The sequence below is a fragment of the Drosophila yakuba genome, chromosome 2L (assembly GCF_016746365.2).
Source record: "Drosophila yakuba strain Tai18E2 chromosome 2L, Prin_Dyak_Tai18E2_2.1, whole genome shotgun sequence".
NCBI lineage: Eukaryota > Metazoa > Arthropoda > Insecta > Diptera > Drosophilidae > Drosophila > Drosophila yakuba.
Window position 1 is genome coordinate 11,311,209 of NC_052527.2, and position 19,984 is coordinate 11,331,192.

The 19,984-nt window shown below is 39.4% G+C and overlaps 2 protein-coding genes and 1 non-coding gene across 3 annotated transcripts in view; 2 read left to right on the forward strand and 1 right to left on the reverse strand.

The window, feature by feature from the left end:
* The window catches only part of LOC6527764 (semaphorin-1A), a 124,736-nt gene that overhangs the window by 13,009 nt on the left and 91,743 nt on the right, over positions 1-19,984 (forward strand). Inside the window, 1 exon segment of the mRNA XM_039371587.2 lies at positions 8,314-8,876. Within this exon segment, the coding sequence (XP_039227521.1) occupies positions 8,633-8,876 (244 nt within the window). The 5' untranslated portion in view covers positions 8,314-8,632.
* LOC26534651 (bomanin Short 3) lies at positions 15,093-15,673 on the reverse strand. Its single transcript, XM_015199048.2, has 3 exons — positions 15,465-15,673; positions 15,315-15,393; positions 15,093-15,245 (listed from the first exon to the last, which is right to left on the reverse strand). The coding sequence occupies exons 1-3, from the start codon at positions 15,514-15,516 to the stop codon at positions 15,197-15,199; spliced, it is 180 nt and encodes a 59-aa protein (XP_015054534.1). The 5' UTR covers positions 15,517-15,673; the 3' UTR covers positions 15,093-15,196.
* Positions 16,291-16,363, forward strand: Trnaf-gaa. Its single transcript has one exon. It is a non-coding gene; the product is annotated as a tRNA-Phe (tRNA).

The following is a 19,984-nucleotide window of genomic DNA, read 5'->3' on the forward strand; positions in this document are numbered from 1 at the left end:
CGTGTGTGCGTGCCTGGAGCGCCTTGAAAATCGACCAACCCGGTGGGAAAATAGAAAAGGAATTAATAACCAAACACAAGGAAAGTGGCAACTCCTTGTGGTAGTCGTGCAATAAAAAGTTATGCAACTTTCATTTATTCACAAACTAAAACCTTATTTAAATAGTTTCAAATGACACTGCTAACACATACCTAGTTCTTTGTAGACCACTTTTATAACGTATATATTCCAAAAGGGAGAAACTAATAAATTCTTTGCGAATAAGAGTTGCACATTAGATATCTGCTGGAAAATGTTGATTGTGCTGTCTTTTAGAAACTCGATGGAGAACGCTGTATATATTTTTTACGGTTTATAATTTTGACCCACGAACGCCGCTATTCTTTTCCTAATGAGATCATCCTAACAATTTATACTCGACACTCACACATGAAGTCAAGCGCACCGAACTGGCCAACTGAACCGGGCCAACCGGTTTCTGTAAAAACGGTTATGACAGCGACCAACGCCAAACAACCCCCTCCTGGAAATGATCCTTAGAGCGGAAAATGAAAAAGGAAAACTTCTATCGATGTCAACTGTGTGCAAAGCCCTCGAGTCAAACGAGATTAAAGGGATGCTGCATGGCCGAGAAAGGGGCGATGTTGCTGTGGGGAGGCAATCGGCGGTGTCACGTACCTCAAACCTTTTGGGTTTTATTTATTTTGCACTCATCTTCTATTTTGCCGTCTGTCGGCTTACTTTGACTTTTGACAGCCCGCCGCCCCAATGAAAAAAGTTGTGGAAATTCATGTTGCTGCTGTTCGTTCGCTTCGAGTTTTCGTGCGCCGAAAGGATCAGACAGGACAGGACGTACGGGAATATCACTCAAAATGTGCGCACGTGCCAGCCTTCAAAGCGAATGTCCTTTCGCTGGGCAGCAAAAGAGTTATCGCTGTTTGTATATTGCTTCTTATCGAGGTCAGCAGGATCTTGAATATGGAATCAATTTAACGTTGTCCGCCAAGTTGCTTAAACATTAGATAAAAATTAATGAATGTTCTCTCTTGTTCTTTTAAAGCTAGTAGTGTACTGCAGCAAATGTTTTTGAAATCACCTTGAAACTAAATCCCCCCTTAACAATGGCACCCCTTTCACTCATCGCACTTGGCAAATGGGGTGCAGACTATCAGCATGCATTCACCATCCATCAATTTGCATTTTCCTCATCGCCAGGGTGGTTCGTTCCTTCACGGATTGCCAATTTGCATTCCGTATGATGAAGGGAACTACAACTATTATGCAATCTCATGTTGGTCGCTGGATGGAGATGTGTGGTTTTTGGTTTTGGGGTTGAAAGTTAGTAAATAATCCCAAACAAGCGACGACTGGCAGCGCCAACAATAATAATTCTCATTCGAAATCTCGTAAATCAATTTTTTTTTTCTTCTACATTCTAATTATGTGATTAAGTGATTTATGAGTTTTTGACCAAGTTGAAATGGGGGGTGTGGTGGCGCCACCTCATATTCGTCCTCGTTGGCGAATTTCATTGACCCTGCTCAACATTTTTGCTCCTGCTCGTTTTTATTATTTGTTTGTTGCTGTTTTGAACTCTTCAAGAGCGAATATAAAAATTTATGGCCGCACTAAACCGAAAAAAAGGAGAGGTACAAAATGTGTCCGTGACATTTATGATGTGCCACATTGTGTACCTCAACCTCTTCTAGTTACCTTTCATATATTTTTTACTGATTCTTTATCCTCATCAAAAAGTATTAAATAAATTTTTTACTTTTTGAATATTCTGTGGCTTACTTAAATTTTGTTTGTTTGCTTTTCTAAGCGCAATTTTTTTAAGTCAGCATTCTTTACTTTCTCTCTTTGCTCTTCAAATTATGAATTTTATTGCCCCTAATTGATGACCTCCCATTGATAACCACAAAGTGTTTCCGCAATATGCTACTTCTCCACCAAATTGATTGAGCAGATCGTAAATACATTTAGTACGTTTCCTGAATTTTCAAGTACTGCCACCTCCATTCTCACACGGCCTTTTCAATGCTCCTTCGTTCAGGTTAAGTACTCCACTAATTTGTGACAAACATCGAAATGATGTACATAAGTTCACATCGCCGCTTCTCCTCCAAAAGTTGATTTTGGTTCTGGGAATTTCATTAATATTTTATGACTCGCTCTTTTAGTGCTCTCGTTTGTCTCGTGGTTTTATTTGATAAGGTCGACCTAACCATACAAATGGGGATGATTGATTGTGCTTTTCTGGTTTTGTTAATGGTTAACTTTTCATCGCTTTGTAAATGTCAACTTTGTTTAATGGGAGGGTTCTAAAATCGTTTTTTAGTCACGTTTTGTTTGAAGAGATCTTTTCTTATGCATGGAAATTTAACTGTATTTTGTGGAACTGGAGTCATTTGCATTACAGTTGAAAAAATCACAAATATTGCTTTGATTGTCTTAAGTTTTATAAATCTGTATATCAATATCAACGACTTTTGGGGGATTACCAGTCAGTCTAAGCTTCATTATTTATGAGAGAGTTTAAGCCCAGAGTAAACATGCGGCCAAAAAGGCCAAGTCGAAAGGTCCATCAGTGGCATTGGGCATACGCAAAATTTCAGGGGATTATCAAATGCAAAAGAGCTGAGAGTGCGCTGCCCCTTCTTGTGGCCCATAAATCATGGAATCAAAGTGCCACATTTTTGACTGAGTTTCTGGGACGGGGTATGCGTTAAGCCCTTTGGCCGAGGTCTAACACGTACTAAATGCTTGTCAACAGAAATCCGGAGATGGGGGAATCCGGACGGAACGGGCAACGTGTGACAGTGCGCAGACGTGACGTGGAAAGTATTTATGGGAAAATATTTGTTCACAAATTTCTTACTGATTGTATTGGATAGACGACGGGCAACGAACGGAAATGGAAATGTGAATTGATTTTCCAGCGATGAATAAATATGAGTACATTTTCCAATGTCAATGTTATTACAGATTTCGTACAGAATACGGCGGGAACTTAAGTGTTTTAAATAATTTCACATTGGAATTTCACAACAGACCTCTGGTTCCATGGACATTTTCAAAACTTGTTTCCTTTTGTCAAGGTATTTGTGCAATTCATTCTATCAATTCTACGAATTTATGCAACTAAACTCCACTTGTCCACTCAAAATGAAGGACTTTTGCTTAACTATACTTTCGCTTTACATCGCGTTCGTTCCATCATCAAATTACAAATTGGTTTTCATGCAGTTTTGCATAAAATGCCAAGGACTCTGGCGGCGTGAAACTTTCGCCCTCTGGAAAATTGCTAGCTGAGAGCATCAATTTGCATGTTTGCAAAGTGTGAGCTGCAAAAACGAAATTAATAATGAATCGACTAGAGGAATCAGCATCAAACTTATCCATAACAAGCGGGAAAACAAACAAGCAAGTACATCGGAGTGCAAAATGCATACTACAACGAAAATTCGGCTGCACAAAGTGTTGCCAAAAATGGGAAATGGAAACTGGGAGGAAAGGACGCTCCAAGTTGCGAAAACTTGAGCAACCACAAAAGAATGAAATTCAAGTTGCTGGGGCAACATTAACTGAGCGCCAACAATGAGAGCTGGCAACAAGAAAAGTACAACAATAAATAGCATTATGCTAATCCAGGCCAAACAGAATGCGGCAAAAGTAAGGAAAGCTTTTTGGACTAGTCTCCCTGCCATCCTTAGCCTCCTCCACCCAGAATCAGAAAAAAAAACGAAAAGGAAAAGGAGAAGGAAGCATTAGCTCCTGTCGGAACTCGGGCAGCAGCTGGCAGAGAGACTGAAGAACGGGACTCTCGGAGTCCGGAATCCGTATAATAATTACGAGGGAAAACAGCGTCAGCAGCACCCGTCCCAACTAGCTAACTAGTATTTACTAAAAAATAAGTCACAACAACCACAGCCCAGCCGCACAAGTTTTCACGCAAGCCTCACAAGCAAAGACGAAAAAAAAAATTCCGAGAACGTGTCATGGCATAAGAAATAAGAATTAAATCCCCTCGAAGCACTGAGCACCAGCTTTTTCCGCAGGACAATAAACTCCCAGCTTCCAAATGAGCTTTGAATTCTGCAGAGCAGATAAATTAGCAGATGAGATTGGGATCCTGATAAGATAATGCTAATAGACACGACTTGCAGGAGCAAACTTACCAATGAGTTGAAAGGGTGGCTGAACTTGGTTGTAATTAGGAAAATGCCAAAGAACTATAAAATGCGTTTGTGTTAAATTCGATGAAAATCAACTAGAACGCATATAAAAAGGACCTAAACATATTTAAACATCGATTTGTCATTAAAAAGCTCATAAATCAATTGAGTTTAAAGAAGAGTGGTTGACCATTTTATTATTTATAGAACTTATTTATAAATGCTTCAAATTTCAGGAGATTTGTGTAAGTGCTTCTATATCATTTCAAAATGCATTTTAAATTTTCAAAACCCTAAATTTATATCACTTAGATTTTGATCCCATTATTCACAGTTAGGCTCGAGGCTGAACGAAGACAAGTTTGTACACCCCACATGCGAGCAACATGTTAAATTGTCATAAGCCTTAAAAATTCCATTATGATTATTTACTCTAGTGCCGAAACACACACACCCATGGAAGATGAACATAAAACACGAAACACAAACAAAGACACATGGACCAAGATAAGGATACAAAGTTTTCTAAGCGAATAAATCTGTTTGTCTTGGTGCCAGGACACAAACACGCAACACACACACACATATAGACACACTCACACACGTGGAATCTGGTAAAAATTGTAAAATATTTTCAAACAGATACAGACATAAGCAAGGCTAATAAATGAGAACTTTTGCGCGACAACAAGGGCAAATCCCATTTTTACAAGGATTTGAAGGAGCTCAGGAGGCACTGCAGGCCAAAAAAGGAGGAAAATACAACAAATCGCTGCAGGATATGCAGACAAGACAAACAAGTCACGAGCCGAAACCAAAGGGAAAAAAGCGATAAAGCACAACTGAAAATGAAGAAAAACTCGTCGGGCCGCACAAGATTTGCAACATAAATATTTTCCATGGCAGACAAACGATATAAAAAACACATTCACACAACACACACACACAAATGGAAAACAAAACGCGAATTGCGGCATTTATTTGTATATTAAGAGCTGATTTTTTGCTCCCAACTCTTGTGTTCGCAATGGCGGCGCGGCCATTTTGCAAAAGGCTGCAACAAAATGGCGGCCGCAAAAAACAAATTGCATCGCCTGATGAGTGTTAAGTGAGTGGGTGGTGTGAGTTGAGTGGGTGGTGTGTGTTGAGTGGGTGTTGGGTGAGTGTGTGTGCAAACTGATGCCGCTACCGCTTTATATGCTTGACAATTGCGGGGGAAACCCATGACACACTGACGAGCTAAAGGATGCACCATTTTTCGTAAAATTTAAAAAAAAAATGTTTCTTTAAGGAACCATTTTTCTCATTTCTATGGATAGGTCTAAAAATATTAGCTGAATGTGCAAGTTTTAATATTTATATAATTGTAAGCTAAAAAATGCTTTTACAAAAGTGTAGTTCTTGCTAAGCAAATGGTTTCATTTAATTAAAATAACCAAATTTTAATACTATCTATAAAATATTAAAAAAATATTAACATTTAAATAGTTAACTTCAGCCAGTGTATTTTTTTTATCACCATGGCACAAAAGCCAACTTCGCTTGGATTTATTATTGTTTTTATTTTTTGAGCAGACATTATTTTTGAGTAATATGCGCCATGCATCAGGCTCAGACGCAGGATCTGGACTATTCAGTTTTTCTTACTGCCAGCCATTCGCTATATTTGTTGTTTAAACAAACACACTCTCCAGCACACTCACCCGCACACAATCTGACACACACACACATTTGACATATTCGTGCTGTCTGCAGAGATTCGAGGCATTTAATTTTTGGTAGCCATTTACAGACCCCAGTGCCCTAAGTCCTTGCACAACGGAAAATTCAGTTTTTCAGTTTTCCGTGCGGCGACTACAGTGCAAAATGCAGTTAAAAAGGCCGCCAAAACCCGGCCAACCCCCAGCCAGTGGGCGTGGCACTGCCTCATTTTCCGTTAGCCAGTTCTTGTGGGTTGCCCTCTGCATGAAAAATAATTGTATATGCCCGGCAAAACGTCTCTCTTTTGATGGTTTTCCCCAAAAATGTTTTATGTTTGCACTTTGTAAGCGGGTTACGAGTTGAAATAGTAGATGGCTTCCAAATGCTTAGCTCTAAATTATTCCTAAACATTGAAACTTGTGTGTTGGAAATGCTGCAATTGCAGCTTAATGGTAAACACAGTTAGGTTTTGAGTTATGAAAATGGTTGGGGCAAGTGTGCTATTATATTTTGTGCGAGTTGAAATCATATCAGCATAGTTAAATGTTTTTAATTGGATAAATGTTTTCAACTTGGAGTTGCATTAGTATTTGAAATTTGTGTGTTTTCAAACCATTTGAAAATATTCAACTATTTTGTATTATATTTTGTGCTTTGTAAATATTATATTTCATTTCCTGTTCCCTCGCACTGTAAGCAGTTAATACCTTGACAAGCTCATATGTCCTTTTTGTGTGCCCCTCAAACAGCCAATCGACTGCTCTCGATAGTTTATGGCTTACTGTTCAGTGACAGCGTTTTTAGTTAAATTTTGCGTGAACACTTACAGGCACTTGGCAAACACATGGCCACTTATACTGCCCTCAAACATATTCACATCCCAACCGGCAAGTGTGTCTGTCTGCTTTTTATCCAAACTAACAATCGGCAGAGTGTTCACAGCTACAACAGCAAAACAGCACAGGAGCTGCAAAGTGGATACTCCACTCGCATGTATGTGTGTGCATATCCTGCTGCCCTTTCACCTCCAGCTCGTTTTGGGTCATTCTGGTAATGGGTGCGTTGGACACTGCAGGGTATATGAAGTTCCGGTTGGAATAATGTAGTTCTGCTCCAGCGTTTAATTTAAGTTCTATATTCTACATACAGGCAACCATATATTGTGAATACATAAGACATTCTTTTGTTTCATATACCTTTTCACTTTAAAACCTAAGTATTTATTACATTTTATTTATAATATATAAATGATTTTATACGCCTGTAAAAATGTCATGTTATGCAAAAACATGGTTCTTATTTCTCTTTTTTAATGTTTTGAAAAGACCGTCAGTATTTGTTAATTAAATTATCTAACTGTAGTTTTCACAGCACTGACTCTTTATTGCCCATATAAACTAAGTCTTTAAACAAGTTTTCAGTTAAATTAGCGGGTATTTTGCAGTCTTCTTCGTGCATTCTCGTTCACTTTTGGTTGGCACCTCGGCGCTGCGTTGACGTCATAATTAGAACGAAGCCGACACAGATGCACATGACTTGGAAAAACAAATTGCACTGCACTCTGGCCACCCAGCCACCCAACCCACTAACCACCCAACCAACCAGCCACACCCACCTCAAAGTTCACCTGGGGCAGATTTATGACACCGAGTAACCCCATTCCGCCTTCATTCGGCGCACCTTGTCAACCCCTTCGTGTTCTAGATTTGTACATTTTCGTGCCACATTTTAATTTCTCTGCATTTCTCCTCTACTTGGGGGCTGGGTGGGTGGTTTTGATGGGTGGTGGGAGTCCGGGGGATGTGCTGAAAAACTCATTAACTGCGCACGCTACTTGGCACCTTTTCTCTTCTCACCCACTCTTTGCTCGCTTTCTTCATCCGCCTTTTGCCCATTTTACCCATTACTCGCTGCCTTTCAAATTCTTTTCGCCTCGCCTCGCCTTGTTCTTGCTTTCTTCATTTATTTTATTTTTATGTTTTTTTTTATATTTCTTGTATTATTTTGTTTTCCACTTCTTATAGTTTTCCATTTGTGGGCTAAGGTCGCTAAAATTATCTGCATGGGGCGGGGGAAAAAAAAAACAATTTCTGCGACTTCCCATAAGAGGGCGTGGTCATGTGCGTGTGTGTGTGTGGTATTTGTTTGCGCGGGTGTGCACACACACGATTGCACAATAAGCCCATTTAAGCGCAGAGGGTAAACGAGACCTACATTAAATCGAGCACAAAATGTATGCATGCGAAATTGAAAAAAATGCTAAAACAAGGGTTGGAAGACAATATATATTGGGTTCGATTATTCAAAAAGTGTCTTCTCGAGCCAAAGCATATGGTTACGCAGAAAGCTTTAAAATTGCACATACGACCAGTGTGCCGAGTATTCATTGTTTTTAAACCAAACTAATACCTTACGATTTTTTCTCTCGTTACAGAAATGACTGAACTTTCATCCCTCAATCCATTTGTTCGCCTATGAAACCCAGAGACAATTTAAGCCCTGTTATGAAAAGTTGTTGAACAAAAAATGAAACAATATATATTTTGAAATAATTTAAAATCAATTTAAAGTAAAAAGTAAATTCAGCTGCAATAACTTTGAAACACGCACAACCAAGCCAAACAAACAGAAAATCAAATCCATTTAACTGCAATATAGTTAAAGGCAAGGCACACACAGAAAATCAACAATAATAGATGTTGCAAATTTAATCAATCCAACTGAAATTTAACTAAATTTTATGCAAAATAGAAATGTTAAATTCACACAACACAAACCACAATAACAACAGCGGCAGCGGCAGCAACAACAACTATAACAAAGGCCACAAAATGCATTTGAAGGGTGCAACGGCAAAAGCCACAATAATGAAACATAAGTTAAGCAAATTTTACGGATACGGTTGGATGCAAGTCTTCCTACTACTTACAGTCCTCGTGATTGGTAATCAAAGTGCCTGGCAGGAGAATATACGACCAAAACTCTACGTGGAATTAGGTGAGTTTAGTTCTAAGGAAGTCATAAAAGTATTCTGGTATTTATTTTACACAAAACATAATTGAATGGTGAAAGTTAGACATCAATTTATAGAATGTCCACAGCAAGGTTTAAATTTTGTGTGCTAAAAGTTTCTTTAATTTAGTCCAATCGTGGTTACAATATTTGTTTATTTATATAACATTTTATATGTTCAAGAAGTACATACAATTTGCATATTTATTGGAACTTTTCCACTCCCATAATCAAATTTATATGTCATATTTCAATGTCAGTCAAAGAGTAAACATCTCAAGAGAATTTCCAATGTCACTGTGCAGAGTCACAGTCATTGTAACCAAATTAAGACAAAAGCAAATGCCAATTTGAATTATGACCAATAAAAGATGCAGAGTCGGAGTTGGAATGTAAGGCAACGAAACGAAAAAGCAACGAATCGAAGTCAGCTGCCAAAAAACTTTAATGACAACATTTTTATGAGCTACAAAATGTAATTTGACTGCCAGACTTTCATGCGATGGCAATGACAGGAAGCCGGAAGATAGTTGCAGATATTTCGTTAAAGTCTGACAACCAAAAAACTCGTCCTAACTCCCAACTCATCAGGAAACCTTTTTGCCATCCTTCGAAAGTATCTACTTTTGGCAGGTGAAGAAGTTTGCTCAAGAAATGAAGCAATAACTTGGACAAAGCGTGTGTGCGAGCAGGAGACATAGAGCTACTAATGCACACACTTTTTGAGATATATCCAGACATCCACACGTTTTGCTATCTTAACTATAAATAACAAAAATTCCTGGAAGACATTATTTGCATAAAAGTGGCGAAGCTTTCAGTGCTGAAATGAGTGGGGATGGGGATAGTCGGGTGGTGCTGGGCTGATGTGTAGTGGATGGAAGAGGATGGATAGAGGATGGTGTGGATGGTGTGGATGGTTTGGAATGGCTCGGATGGGTTGGTTGGTTAGCTGTTGCCAGCAGCTATTTCTGGTGTCCTGTGAATGTCCTCAATGTGCGACATCATCATCCTGCTCATCATCGTTGCCGTCATGATCGTCGTCAGGAGTTACGTTGCATATGCAAATTTTGTTCCTTACCCACTTCTTTTTTTTCTTTTTTTTTTTTTTGGCCAAAAAGTTGGGCGACTTCTTCATCGTGCTCACGTAGGTTGGAGACAGATATATGGTACATATACCAATATACATAGTATGTATATGCATGTATATTTATACGGCGTTCTATGTACATAGTTCTGCTTATATATGTATTTCTGCACCGCTTTTTGTTTGTGCAAGATGAAGCAGAAAAGTTGCCGGCAGCAGATGGAGAAAAAGTCGAGGCGATGCTGGAGTTTTTGGCGCAGAAGAACTAAATTCTAAAAATATCTTGTGCACGCTTCAGAAATTACGTTATTAAATGTGCATTTGGCACACTCTGAAATGGGAACAGGAGAGGGCAAAAACCAGACTGCCAATGAAAATGTTGCATTCTTGAAGACAATTTCAGCAGCCAAGATATGGAGTCGCATCGTTCTACTAGGTTTCGCTAAAGATTCCTTTCCCTGTATACCCGGAAGTTGTTCAACCGAATGGGTTTTGGAAATGCTTCTTACCTATGAATTTGAATTGGAAATCACATTTGGGAAAATTCGTAAAGTAGAATAGCTAAAAGTACATTTCTGGATCAGGAAATGAGTTTGGTTGCAGAAATTGAAGATTGTAATGAAAAGGTTTCTCAATATGCTTTTAGGAAACATAATAGATAAAGTTATTAACCGATTGCATATACTTGTATTGGTATTTTGCAATACTTTAAGTATTGAGTAAAATCTTCTTACGAACGCCAGACAATTTGCCATTTCTACATGCTCAATATCTCATTAGGAAAGTCTTCTCTCTGCGCCAACTGCTGTTGCCAACTGGAATGAACATTTTTTGTTATTAGTTTAGCTGTAAAATCAACTCAAGGATAATCTGTGAAGCGAACCTGTTCGGTCGGTCGGTCCCCTTCGACCATTCCCACTCGCGCAGTGCTAAACCAATTACTTAGCTCTGGTCCCCTTCATTTCGCACTGTCAGGGGACATTGCACGTGTTAAAGTTCATTTAAAATCCATCAGGGAGCAGGAGAGTGGGCACGGAAAGGCGTCATTTCCAGTGGGTGGCTGGGTGACAATTTATTCTTCTTCTTTACGCTGTTTGGGGCACTCGTGCATAACAGGAAAATAGGGTTAATGGGGAAATTATGAATGCGCCCAAGGAGGCGCAGGCCAAATGAGCAAGGCTGTTTGGGTGAATGTGTGAGTGGGGCCATGCATTCATATGCCATTGTTGGTCAAAAGAGCGAAAAAGAAAGTGGATACACTTTCTGCCTAGCGTACCGACTATCAAGTACCTGGTACCCAAAATGCTTTTACAGCTTACGACTATCATTCTTAATCAGTAAATGTTACATATGTGTTATAATACCAAAACAAGTACTGTTCGTTTTTACTATTCACCTCGAGAGTATACCCGCATTTACTGGGTATAATAAAAAGCAAACACCCCTTCTTTTCCGGCACTTGCTCTTGCCATTGCTGTTTCTCCACCATTGGACCACTTGGACCATAAAATATTACAACCCTGCGTGGCCAGAGTTGCATTTGACAGCCGCAAGTGGTTGTCATTAGGAGCTGCGACAAAACGGTCATTTAAATGCACTCTTCTTCTTCTGGCTCCTTCCACAACTTGTACGCCAAAGTGGGCGCAACATTTGTGGTAAAATTACGTATATCAAGTGGGCGGCAAGGGGAGCCAGCTAATGCTGATCGTTTTGGGGCACTATCGCGTCGCATTCTTCCCAGTGCAAGTGCGAACCCCTCATTCTTTCTTCGCTAAATTTTGTGGACACTTTGCAAAATGTTTCTTTTGCTTATATTTTGGTACGTGCGAAGATTTCATGATTGCCACAAAGCCAATTTCTAGAAAAGAGGATAAAACGAACAATATAAATTGCATGCAAATGAACCATCTTGGTAAATAAGAAACGATTTTTCTATTCCTTGTATAAATTTGATATCTGAACATTCACTATTTAAGGCACTAATATTTTCCGATGTCAAAGCTGTAAAATAATTTTCGAGAAGGTGTCATAATTTAATTAGTGTTTCTCCATCTGACTGTGGCTGTTAAATTGATATTTTCCGCTCAATTGAACCTGTGGAAGTTTAAGACATCCAGATGCTGACCAAAGTTGCCATCATTGACTTTAAATGACACGAACTTCCGTTGGCAGCCAATTAGGCGAGCGAAAACTGCATTACTCAGGTTCCGCACTGAGAAAAAAAAGGCACCCACTAGTGCCACATATTTGGTAAAATTCGTGTTCGACCTAAAAACAAAAACAGTAGAACAAAGAATGTAAACTGCTTAATTTTGTTTAATATTTGATTAACGTTGAAACTTTGTTTTCATTTATTTCCGAACTTGACTATTAAAGTCATAGCAAAGGAGCATAAATATAACGTCACACGAATAAAAGTCATAATTTAATCATTTCCGTGTAGAGACAGGCTCCCCAGAACCTTAACTTCCTGTTTGAAGTCTCCGTTTGGCAGCGGGTGTCTGCGGCCTTTGCTCGAAGTCGAAGTCGCCGTCGTCGTCGCCGTCGCCCAAAAATAGTTCTGTAGTTCTGTTCTGTTCTTCTGGCCGTCATTAAAACTGTCTGCAACGTGTCAGAACAGCAAACATAACTGTTAATTGCCATTTGTGCGCGAAGTCGGAATTCCGTGCCGAAACCCAACCCCCCCTCTTCATTTTCCGGTTTCCCTTGGCTCTGCCGGCACTTCGGTCTCATTTTCATATTTCGCCGCATGCGCCTCATTACAATTTAATTCACAATGTAATTGCAAGCGTTGAGTGGGATGCGGAATGGTAATGAAATGGGCGTTATGTGTGCATGTCTGTGTATGAGTATAGAAATGAGGATTTTTGTGGAGGGAGGAAGTGGGAGGAAGGCAACTAAGCAGGGGGATTGCAACCACCGACTTGGCGAAAAGTTTTCTTGCAGTTTTGCGCCACTTGACACGCGCCTCGCATAATTTCCACACGTCTTATGTATGCAGTCTTCCACAATTCTCAACCCGGCACTTTCATTTCCTTGCCATATGCATTTTTGGCAGTCGTCGAATGTCGAAAAGGGCGGAAATGCGACAACTACAAAAAGGCCACCCATTTGCCCAACTTCGTTTGGATTTTCTGTCTGGCTTTGTTTCCTCTCCACTTGTCCATATTTACATCCATTTATCCATACATTTAAATTGATGATAGACAAAAAGATAGAAGACAAAAAAAAAATTCAAAAACGTGACGATGTTATCAAAGTTATCATCACAGAAAAATCAAGTCGGATGGGCTTTTTAATTTTCTATCAATTCAAAATAAAAAAAATTAATATTTAATTTTAAGTCTGTATAGCAAAAAAGAAAATGTTAGTCATAAAATATTTCGTTACTTAAAAGGAAAGTTTTAAAGATATTCTGTGCTTAAAGTTTATATTCCTGCTCATCAGTTTGTGATATAAATTTCTCTCATTTGACTATGCTACCATTTAAATTGAGCACATTTCGGTCATGTAATTTGAATTGGGAATTACAAATCACTGGCTTGTGCTTTAAACACAAAGAGCAAAAAATAAAAAAAATAAAATAGAAATGTGAGGAAAAACGAAGCGGAAGAGCAAATCCGAAAGGCACACCCAATCAATTATATAGACAGCAATTTTACAGCCCCCACCGGGCAGTGTCGTTCCATCCTTTACCATAACCTATACCATATCCAAACCCGCCCCATGAATTCGTGTCCAGCCTCCCAATGCTGCACTTGCTCGTGCTTGTGTGTCTGTGCAATTGGAACATTTCATGGATTAAACGTTTTCTTAATTGAGTGCCTCATTTTCCGGTTAGGAAGTTTTTCATGCCGAGAAAATAAATTACACACATGAGTGCAATTTGGTAGCGGCAGTCGCTCCAGGACGCAGGATGCAGTCGCCAGGAACGAGCCTTAACGGTCTTAACCCGTCCCATCTTTATTCCTGCCGGCCTGAACTGAACAATCACCTCATAATGGCGTTAATCAAAAAGTTGCCGTGGCAACACTGTTGATGCAGCAAGTTGCACTCGAACGATTGAACGTTTAATGGCGTAACTTATAGATACACATTAAAAAAGAATGTAATGCTAGTGCCGGTTTTTGTCCTTAAAATATATAGGTGACTTTTTATGAAATTTATTCATTTTAGGCTCTGGCTAAAAGTACACTTTAAAATTATTTTTCATCTAAAACCATTATAAAAGTCTAAAAATCAATTTTTTTTGGCCCATGCATTGGTATATTGAATCCTGTAGATCTTGTTTGTATCAGTGCACGAATGTGAGAGGTTCAATGGCTTGCTCTTGGTCACCAGGGAAATTAGTAATACGACAAGTGCAGCAGCATTACCACCCCGCCCCCTTTTGCCATTTACCCCACTTTAACCGTTCACCGCCCCCTTTTCCACTGCATCTGTGGACAAATGAGCTCGATGGCGGTGCCGACGTTGTCGTCGCCATTCCCTTCACCATTTTTACACATTTTTCTTATTCCCTTTGTTCTTCTGGTTGTCCTAGCTTTTTGTCTCTATAAATTTGCCACTGATCGTCCTGGTCCTGCCATGGACATCGTGCGTCGTGTGTCCTTTTCTGGCTCGTCCTGGCACTTGGCCAGTAATTGAAATGGCGTAACGACTAAAAATTGAAGCGAATTCCGCTCACAACTCTAATGAAAAAGTTAAAGAGTCTTAGCTCCGGTATACGACACACATTCGAGGTGGTCTAAAATGAGAAAAAAGTGTGGCTGACTGTAGAAAAGTTAGTGAAAAGTTAATATTGATAAATTGATTAAAAGTTTAATAATTCAACTTTTTAGACAAGACCAAAGAGCAGTAAGGGAAAAATGGTAGCGATTGGAATCAGCAAACTTAAAGTTATTCAAGCAAGGCATGAAACGGGGAAAAAATTATATATTAATTGCAAAAGCTAATTTAATACTTGGTCTTGATTAATGCTGTTTTCACATTTACTTTTAGCCACTTGACTGTAGCGTGTGTATTGATTTTTATTTGAGAGATTATATCCGAATCTGAATTACCTTTTTACTCTCTAGTAACGGGTTTAAAAAAGTAAAATAGTCATACACGGATTAAATTAAAAAGTTTTTATTTAAGTACTCCAATCAGAATAAATAGGAAGTTTGTTGATGCGCTGTTGGCCAATATATTCATCTGCTGTAACGTTGCAATACCATCACCACCTATGCCGTCGATGATGACATCGTCGGTACTTATAGTAGTAGCTAGATAACGACATTTTTTTTATCAATGACATAACAAATTAATAAAAAATTTTTGTCGGCAACACTAACCTATTGTCCTTTATCAGAATGATGCAGTTGTAGCAATCTCCATTGATAATGACGTCGGGTTCGGGTGCCAGTGGATTTGCTAAGTAAAGACATTTTGTTATTAAGGACATAATAAATTGAAAAATATAATTTTTTGTGGGCAACGCATACCTATGGACAGAGCCAAAAGGCCGAGCAGGAAGGCAACCAAAAGGAATTTCATCTTCGAAGTAGCTAGACTAGATTTGCAAACTGAACTGATGCTATTTTCCGTCTGACCCAGTATATATGCTCTGACGTCAATCCGATGCGAGCATCTGTTATCAGGGCTTTTGCTTTTTCGGATCAGAATTTTTTATTTAGTTGTGGTATTGCCCAATGCTAAATGTGAAATTCCAAACTTTTCGGATTTTTGTCTACTTAATTTTAATATAAAATTATGTCACTTTATTTGAACTTACCGAAAACAACTAAAAAAAAAACCAGAGAGAATGCTATAGGGAAGATCCCCGACTATCAGATACGTGTTACTTAACTATTAGAAGCGCGAACAAAAAATTTTCATATTTTTCAGGCATATTGATACAAATAGGATAATCGTGAATTAAATGAACAAGATTTTCTAATGTTTCAAAAGTGTGGGCGTGCCAAAAAGTTGTTTGGCAAATCGATAAATATTCAAGACTACTAATAAATAGAAAAAAATATCAACATATTTTTCAAAACTGTTGGCGTGGCAGCCTGGGCTGATTATGGGCGTAGCAATCAAACGGACAGACGGACATGGCCATATCAACTTCCCTCAACTATTTATTTATCAACTATTTACGGTCTGTGCTTTTTAGATCTCCACTATCGTTATGCGGTTTTGTACTCTTGAGTATCTGAGCGATAAGAACTAGCCCTAGCACTCATAACAATCTTGACCCTAGCCCTGACGGTTCTAATAGCTGTGCCTTGTAGCTTCTATTGAGCTTTTATCGCCGCACGCTCAAGTGCCGAAATAGCTCAGTTGGGAGAGCGTTAGACTGAAGATCTAAAGGTCCCCGGTTCAATCCCGGGTTTCGGCAAGCCGATTTCTTTTTTGTGTTATTTTTTTAATTCTTTTACTTTAAGTAAATTCAGTATTTTCATTATCTATTGTAATGCGGAACCATTTTGTAATTTCTCGCCGTATTTCCCTTCATGAACTTTCGACATTCTTTGGTGTCTCTATGGAGGACACATCCGTACTGTGAGTGTGCTCATTACAGAATGAAGTCGCGCCGCGTCAAGGATTAAGGATGAAGGCTGGCTGGCTGATGAATTCCGACAACAATCTCGCCCACTGCGCACAAATCACAATGCGAACGAACTTTTGCCAAAACTTTTACCCCAAACAAATGCAGAAAATGCCGAGGCCCCGCCATGCGAAAGTGGGAGCACAAAAATCAGCATGACAATTATAATGATAATGAGGGGGTTTTCGGGTCTGCGGGCGGGATCGGCGGTGGAGCCTTGATGAAAATGTCATTAAATGATGGCCAGGAATGCGCCCAACTACTACTACCAACTACATTCAGCCAAGTTGCCAACGTCATCAGTGCCATCTTCTGTCTCTGTTCAACGCCTTATAGTCGCTTTATCCTTGTTGTAGTTGGCAGCTACATTGAATGCAATTAAAAAAGTTTAACTTGGCTCCCATCGTTTTTATACGTGTATGGTACGCTTTCTCCCCGCTCGCTGTGCTCTAATTAATTTAATTAACAGGAAAATGAGTTGCTCAACAGTTGGCAACACGGTAAGTGAAAGATTTTAGCATGTGCAAGTGCAGCTTATCCGACATTTAGGTGTCGAATCTGGCAATGAGAAACGAATATGGTTCGGCTACTTAAAAATTTATATTTTTCAATAGAATGGGGTTACTTAACCTACTATTGATCTAGTTTTATTGTAATTTTTATCATTGCTTTCCACTGCAACATGGCCAATAGGTAATTATAAAATCAACTAAAATTAATTGTTTTGCCTGGGAAGCAAAAAGTTTTGGACCCTTGTGATTGCCCAGATCCTAATTACCTATTTGGGCTTTCGCAGTAAAATAATAAACACTTTTTCCGAAAGTAAGTTGTTATTTTTTATTTTTTGCCTCCTGAATTATGCGCCATAAAACATAAATCAAACTTTTGTCTTGGCCATAAACTTTTTCAAGTTGAGGCCACGCTGTCGCGGCCGTTTTTGTTTTGCTTTCTGTAGTCGTTGGCCTGTCAGCAGCAGAGTCGCAAAGTTTTTATATGTTTTTTTATTTTAGTTTGTAAAAGAAGTAATCGTTTAGCCCGCATGGGGACGCCTGTCGTCGTTCGTGTCACTCTCCCAGTTTTCTTCACCTTGCCCACTTTTCCCGCCACGCTAATGATCCTCGCCACTGGCGCCCACGTAACAACCTCAACTTTAGCCAGCACCGTATGCCTATTTCCCTAGGACTTTCCTCTTTCACAGCTGGATTGCAAAGTGCTCACGTGACGTCCATTTGGCTGCATTCGGTCTGGAGATGCAAAACTTACGATAGCCAATAACAAATCGCTGTTTTCTTATTGATGACTTGCTTGGTTGGCTGGGCTCTTTGTCATCAGATGTGCGATGATGTCTGCGAGGTGTATATGTGTTGAAGCCTTTAAAAACTTAGGGTTAGGATTGGTGCCCAATCGTCAAAAACCCTATAACCCCTTTCTATAATCGTCTCCTAAGAAATCTGTTCATAATTGAAACATCTGTTTTGTACTGCACATCATCCATCATTCCCAAAGACGTTATTAAACCACTTCGGTCAACCCTTAAGGCTTCCATTATAACTCATTACACGGGTCTCATACGCTTATGAGCAATTGTGCGACCAACCCTCGTTGCGATGACGTCTTCGGGAGGACCATCCAATCCCATTTCCTTATACGCATCATCATCGCCGGCGACAGGAGTTGACATCCCACGCAGCCGCTGTACAATTTGTTGTCATCAGGCGGGCTACCGCTAGAGGAAACCCCCTTCGCCATCGAGTGTCAAACCCAGCCGATCCCGGCCTAAAACAAATGCCTTCCGTCGTGCCAGCTTTCGATTTGCACTAGAAAAAACTAGAATTTCTTAAATATTTGGTATAAGAGCCAGGAAAGCAAGCAATATGTGGTTTGTAAAAGAGAGAAACCCACAGAATTCCATACTCATCATTTGGAAATGTTATGAATAAACAAATCCACTCTTTATCTATATAAACTTTGATTGTATTTTAGGTAAAGCTCGCCTTTTCTCGCAGTGTCTTTCAGCAACCACCTTCCGCCGTCTTAACTAGAGTAAATCCGCTGTAGACTTTTTCTTGTGCGGCTCTGTACGTTTCCTTTTGGCGAGATTTATCGCATTTTATACATCATTGTCACACCAAGGAGTCGGCCTGAGAGATTGGGGCTGGGTCCCAGTGTTTTTTTTTTTGCTCGATTTTTCTGCGGTGACAACGTGCAACCGCGTCAACGCAATTTGCCGCCATGTCGGGGATCGAAGTTTAGCCTAGGGAGTCTGTGGGGGAAATCTTTTCGTGACGCCTTTCGGCCTTCGTGATGAATTATTGAGACGCATGTCGTTGTGACAATCGGCAAATCAGCCAGGAATCCACCGCAAGTGTGTGCCCCACAATCAGTGTTTCGTATTTGCCTGCTGTATCTGTATCTGTATCTCATGTCTGTATCTGTATCTTTAGGCATTTGTCCCCTTTCTTGACTGATGATTTGTTGCGGCAACATCCGCTGTGTAGTTGGTTAAGTATCTGTCTTTCTGCATCTCAAGGTTTGGATTTAGAGGTCATTTGCGAGTTTTAAACTAAGCTCCTTAAGTGTTTATCAATCAAATGTTCGAAGCACTTGAGCAATTTTCTTTACAATTAAACTAATTGGTAGTATTAATGATAGAAAGGAGTGGAATAACAATCGCAGAAATTGATTTAGTGTACTTTCGGTTTGTTTAACTTCGGATTTAATAATTACATAATTTAAGATATTTTCATTTAATTTGTATAAAATTGTTTAATCTTTTTCCATTACATGATCAATGAACCATTTTGTGGGCAGTATTGTTTGTAAACATGTGTCCTTGGAGCGTATTTACATTCAGCCCACTCAAATTTATAGCTCAATTTAAGCAGGGTACAATCTCTGAATAAAAACTGCAGTAATATGAAGCAGCAAAGAGTTTGCTTTTTTCATAGTTTACAGCTCGTTAGCTCTTTATAGTTGGCTGATTCTCGCCTTATATATTTTATAGTCGGACAGCGAGGCAGAAACTGCTGACAGCTTTTCACTTTTCACCGCGGTCAAGGCTGTCGTTTCAGATGCTTGAGCTGTCATCATTTGCAGCGGAGTCCTTTGTGGTTCACCTCCGATTCTTCTGCCTGGCAACCATGGCATCTGCGGCAAATGCTCGGCCGCTCCTTGCAGTTAACGTAATGGCATTCGGCCACTTTGAAGCTCCACCAATGCACCGTGGATCGAAAGTGGTCTTAATTGTTAAAAAGTAGATGTATCTAACAAACTTAACTCAAATTTCAAAATAAAAGAGTTTTAACGAGACATATTGGCAAGATTCATTTAATTGATTCGAATAAGATTATTTTCTTAAGATAGTTGCTGTTCCATTGAATCTATAGCTTTATGTCCAAGCCACAGTTCGTT

Bases quoted from the DNA above. Each gene is read 5' to 3' on its own strand.
- LOC26534651 (XM_015199048.2), bottom strand. From the start codon at position 15,516: ATGAAATTCCTTTTGGTTGCCTTCCTGCTCGGCCTTTTGGCTCTGTCC. The intron at 15,394-15,464 runs GTATGCGTTGCC...GTCTTTACTTAG, and splicing joins CCTTTTGGCTCTGTCCATAG to CAAATCCACTGGCACCCGAA. The intron at 15,246-15,314 runs GTTAGTGTTGCC...GTCGTTATCTAG, and splicing joins ATTCTGATAAAGGACAATAG to CTACTACTATAAGTACCGAC.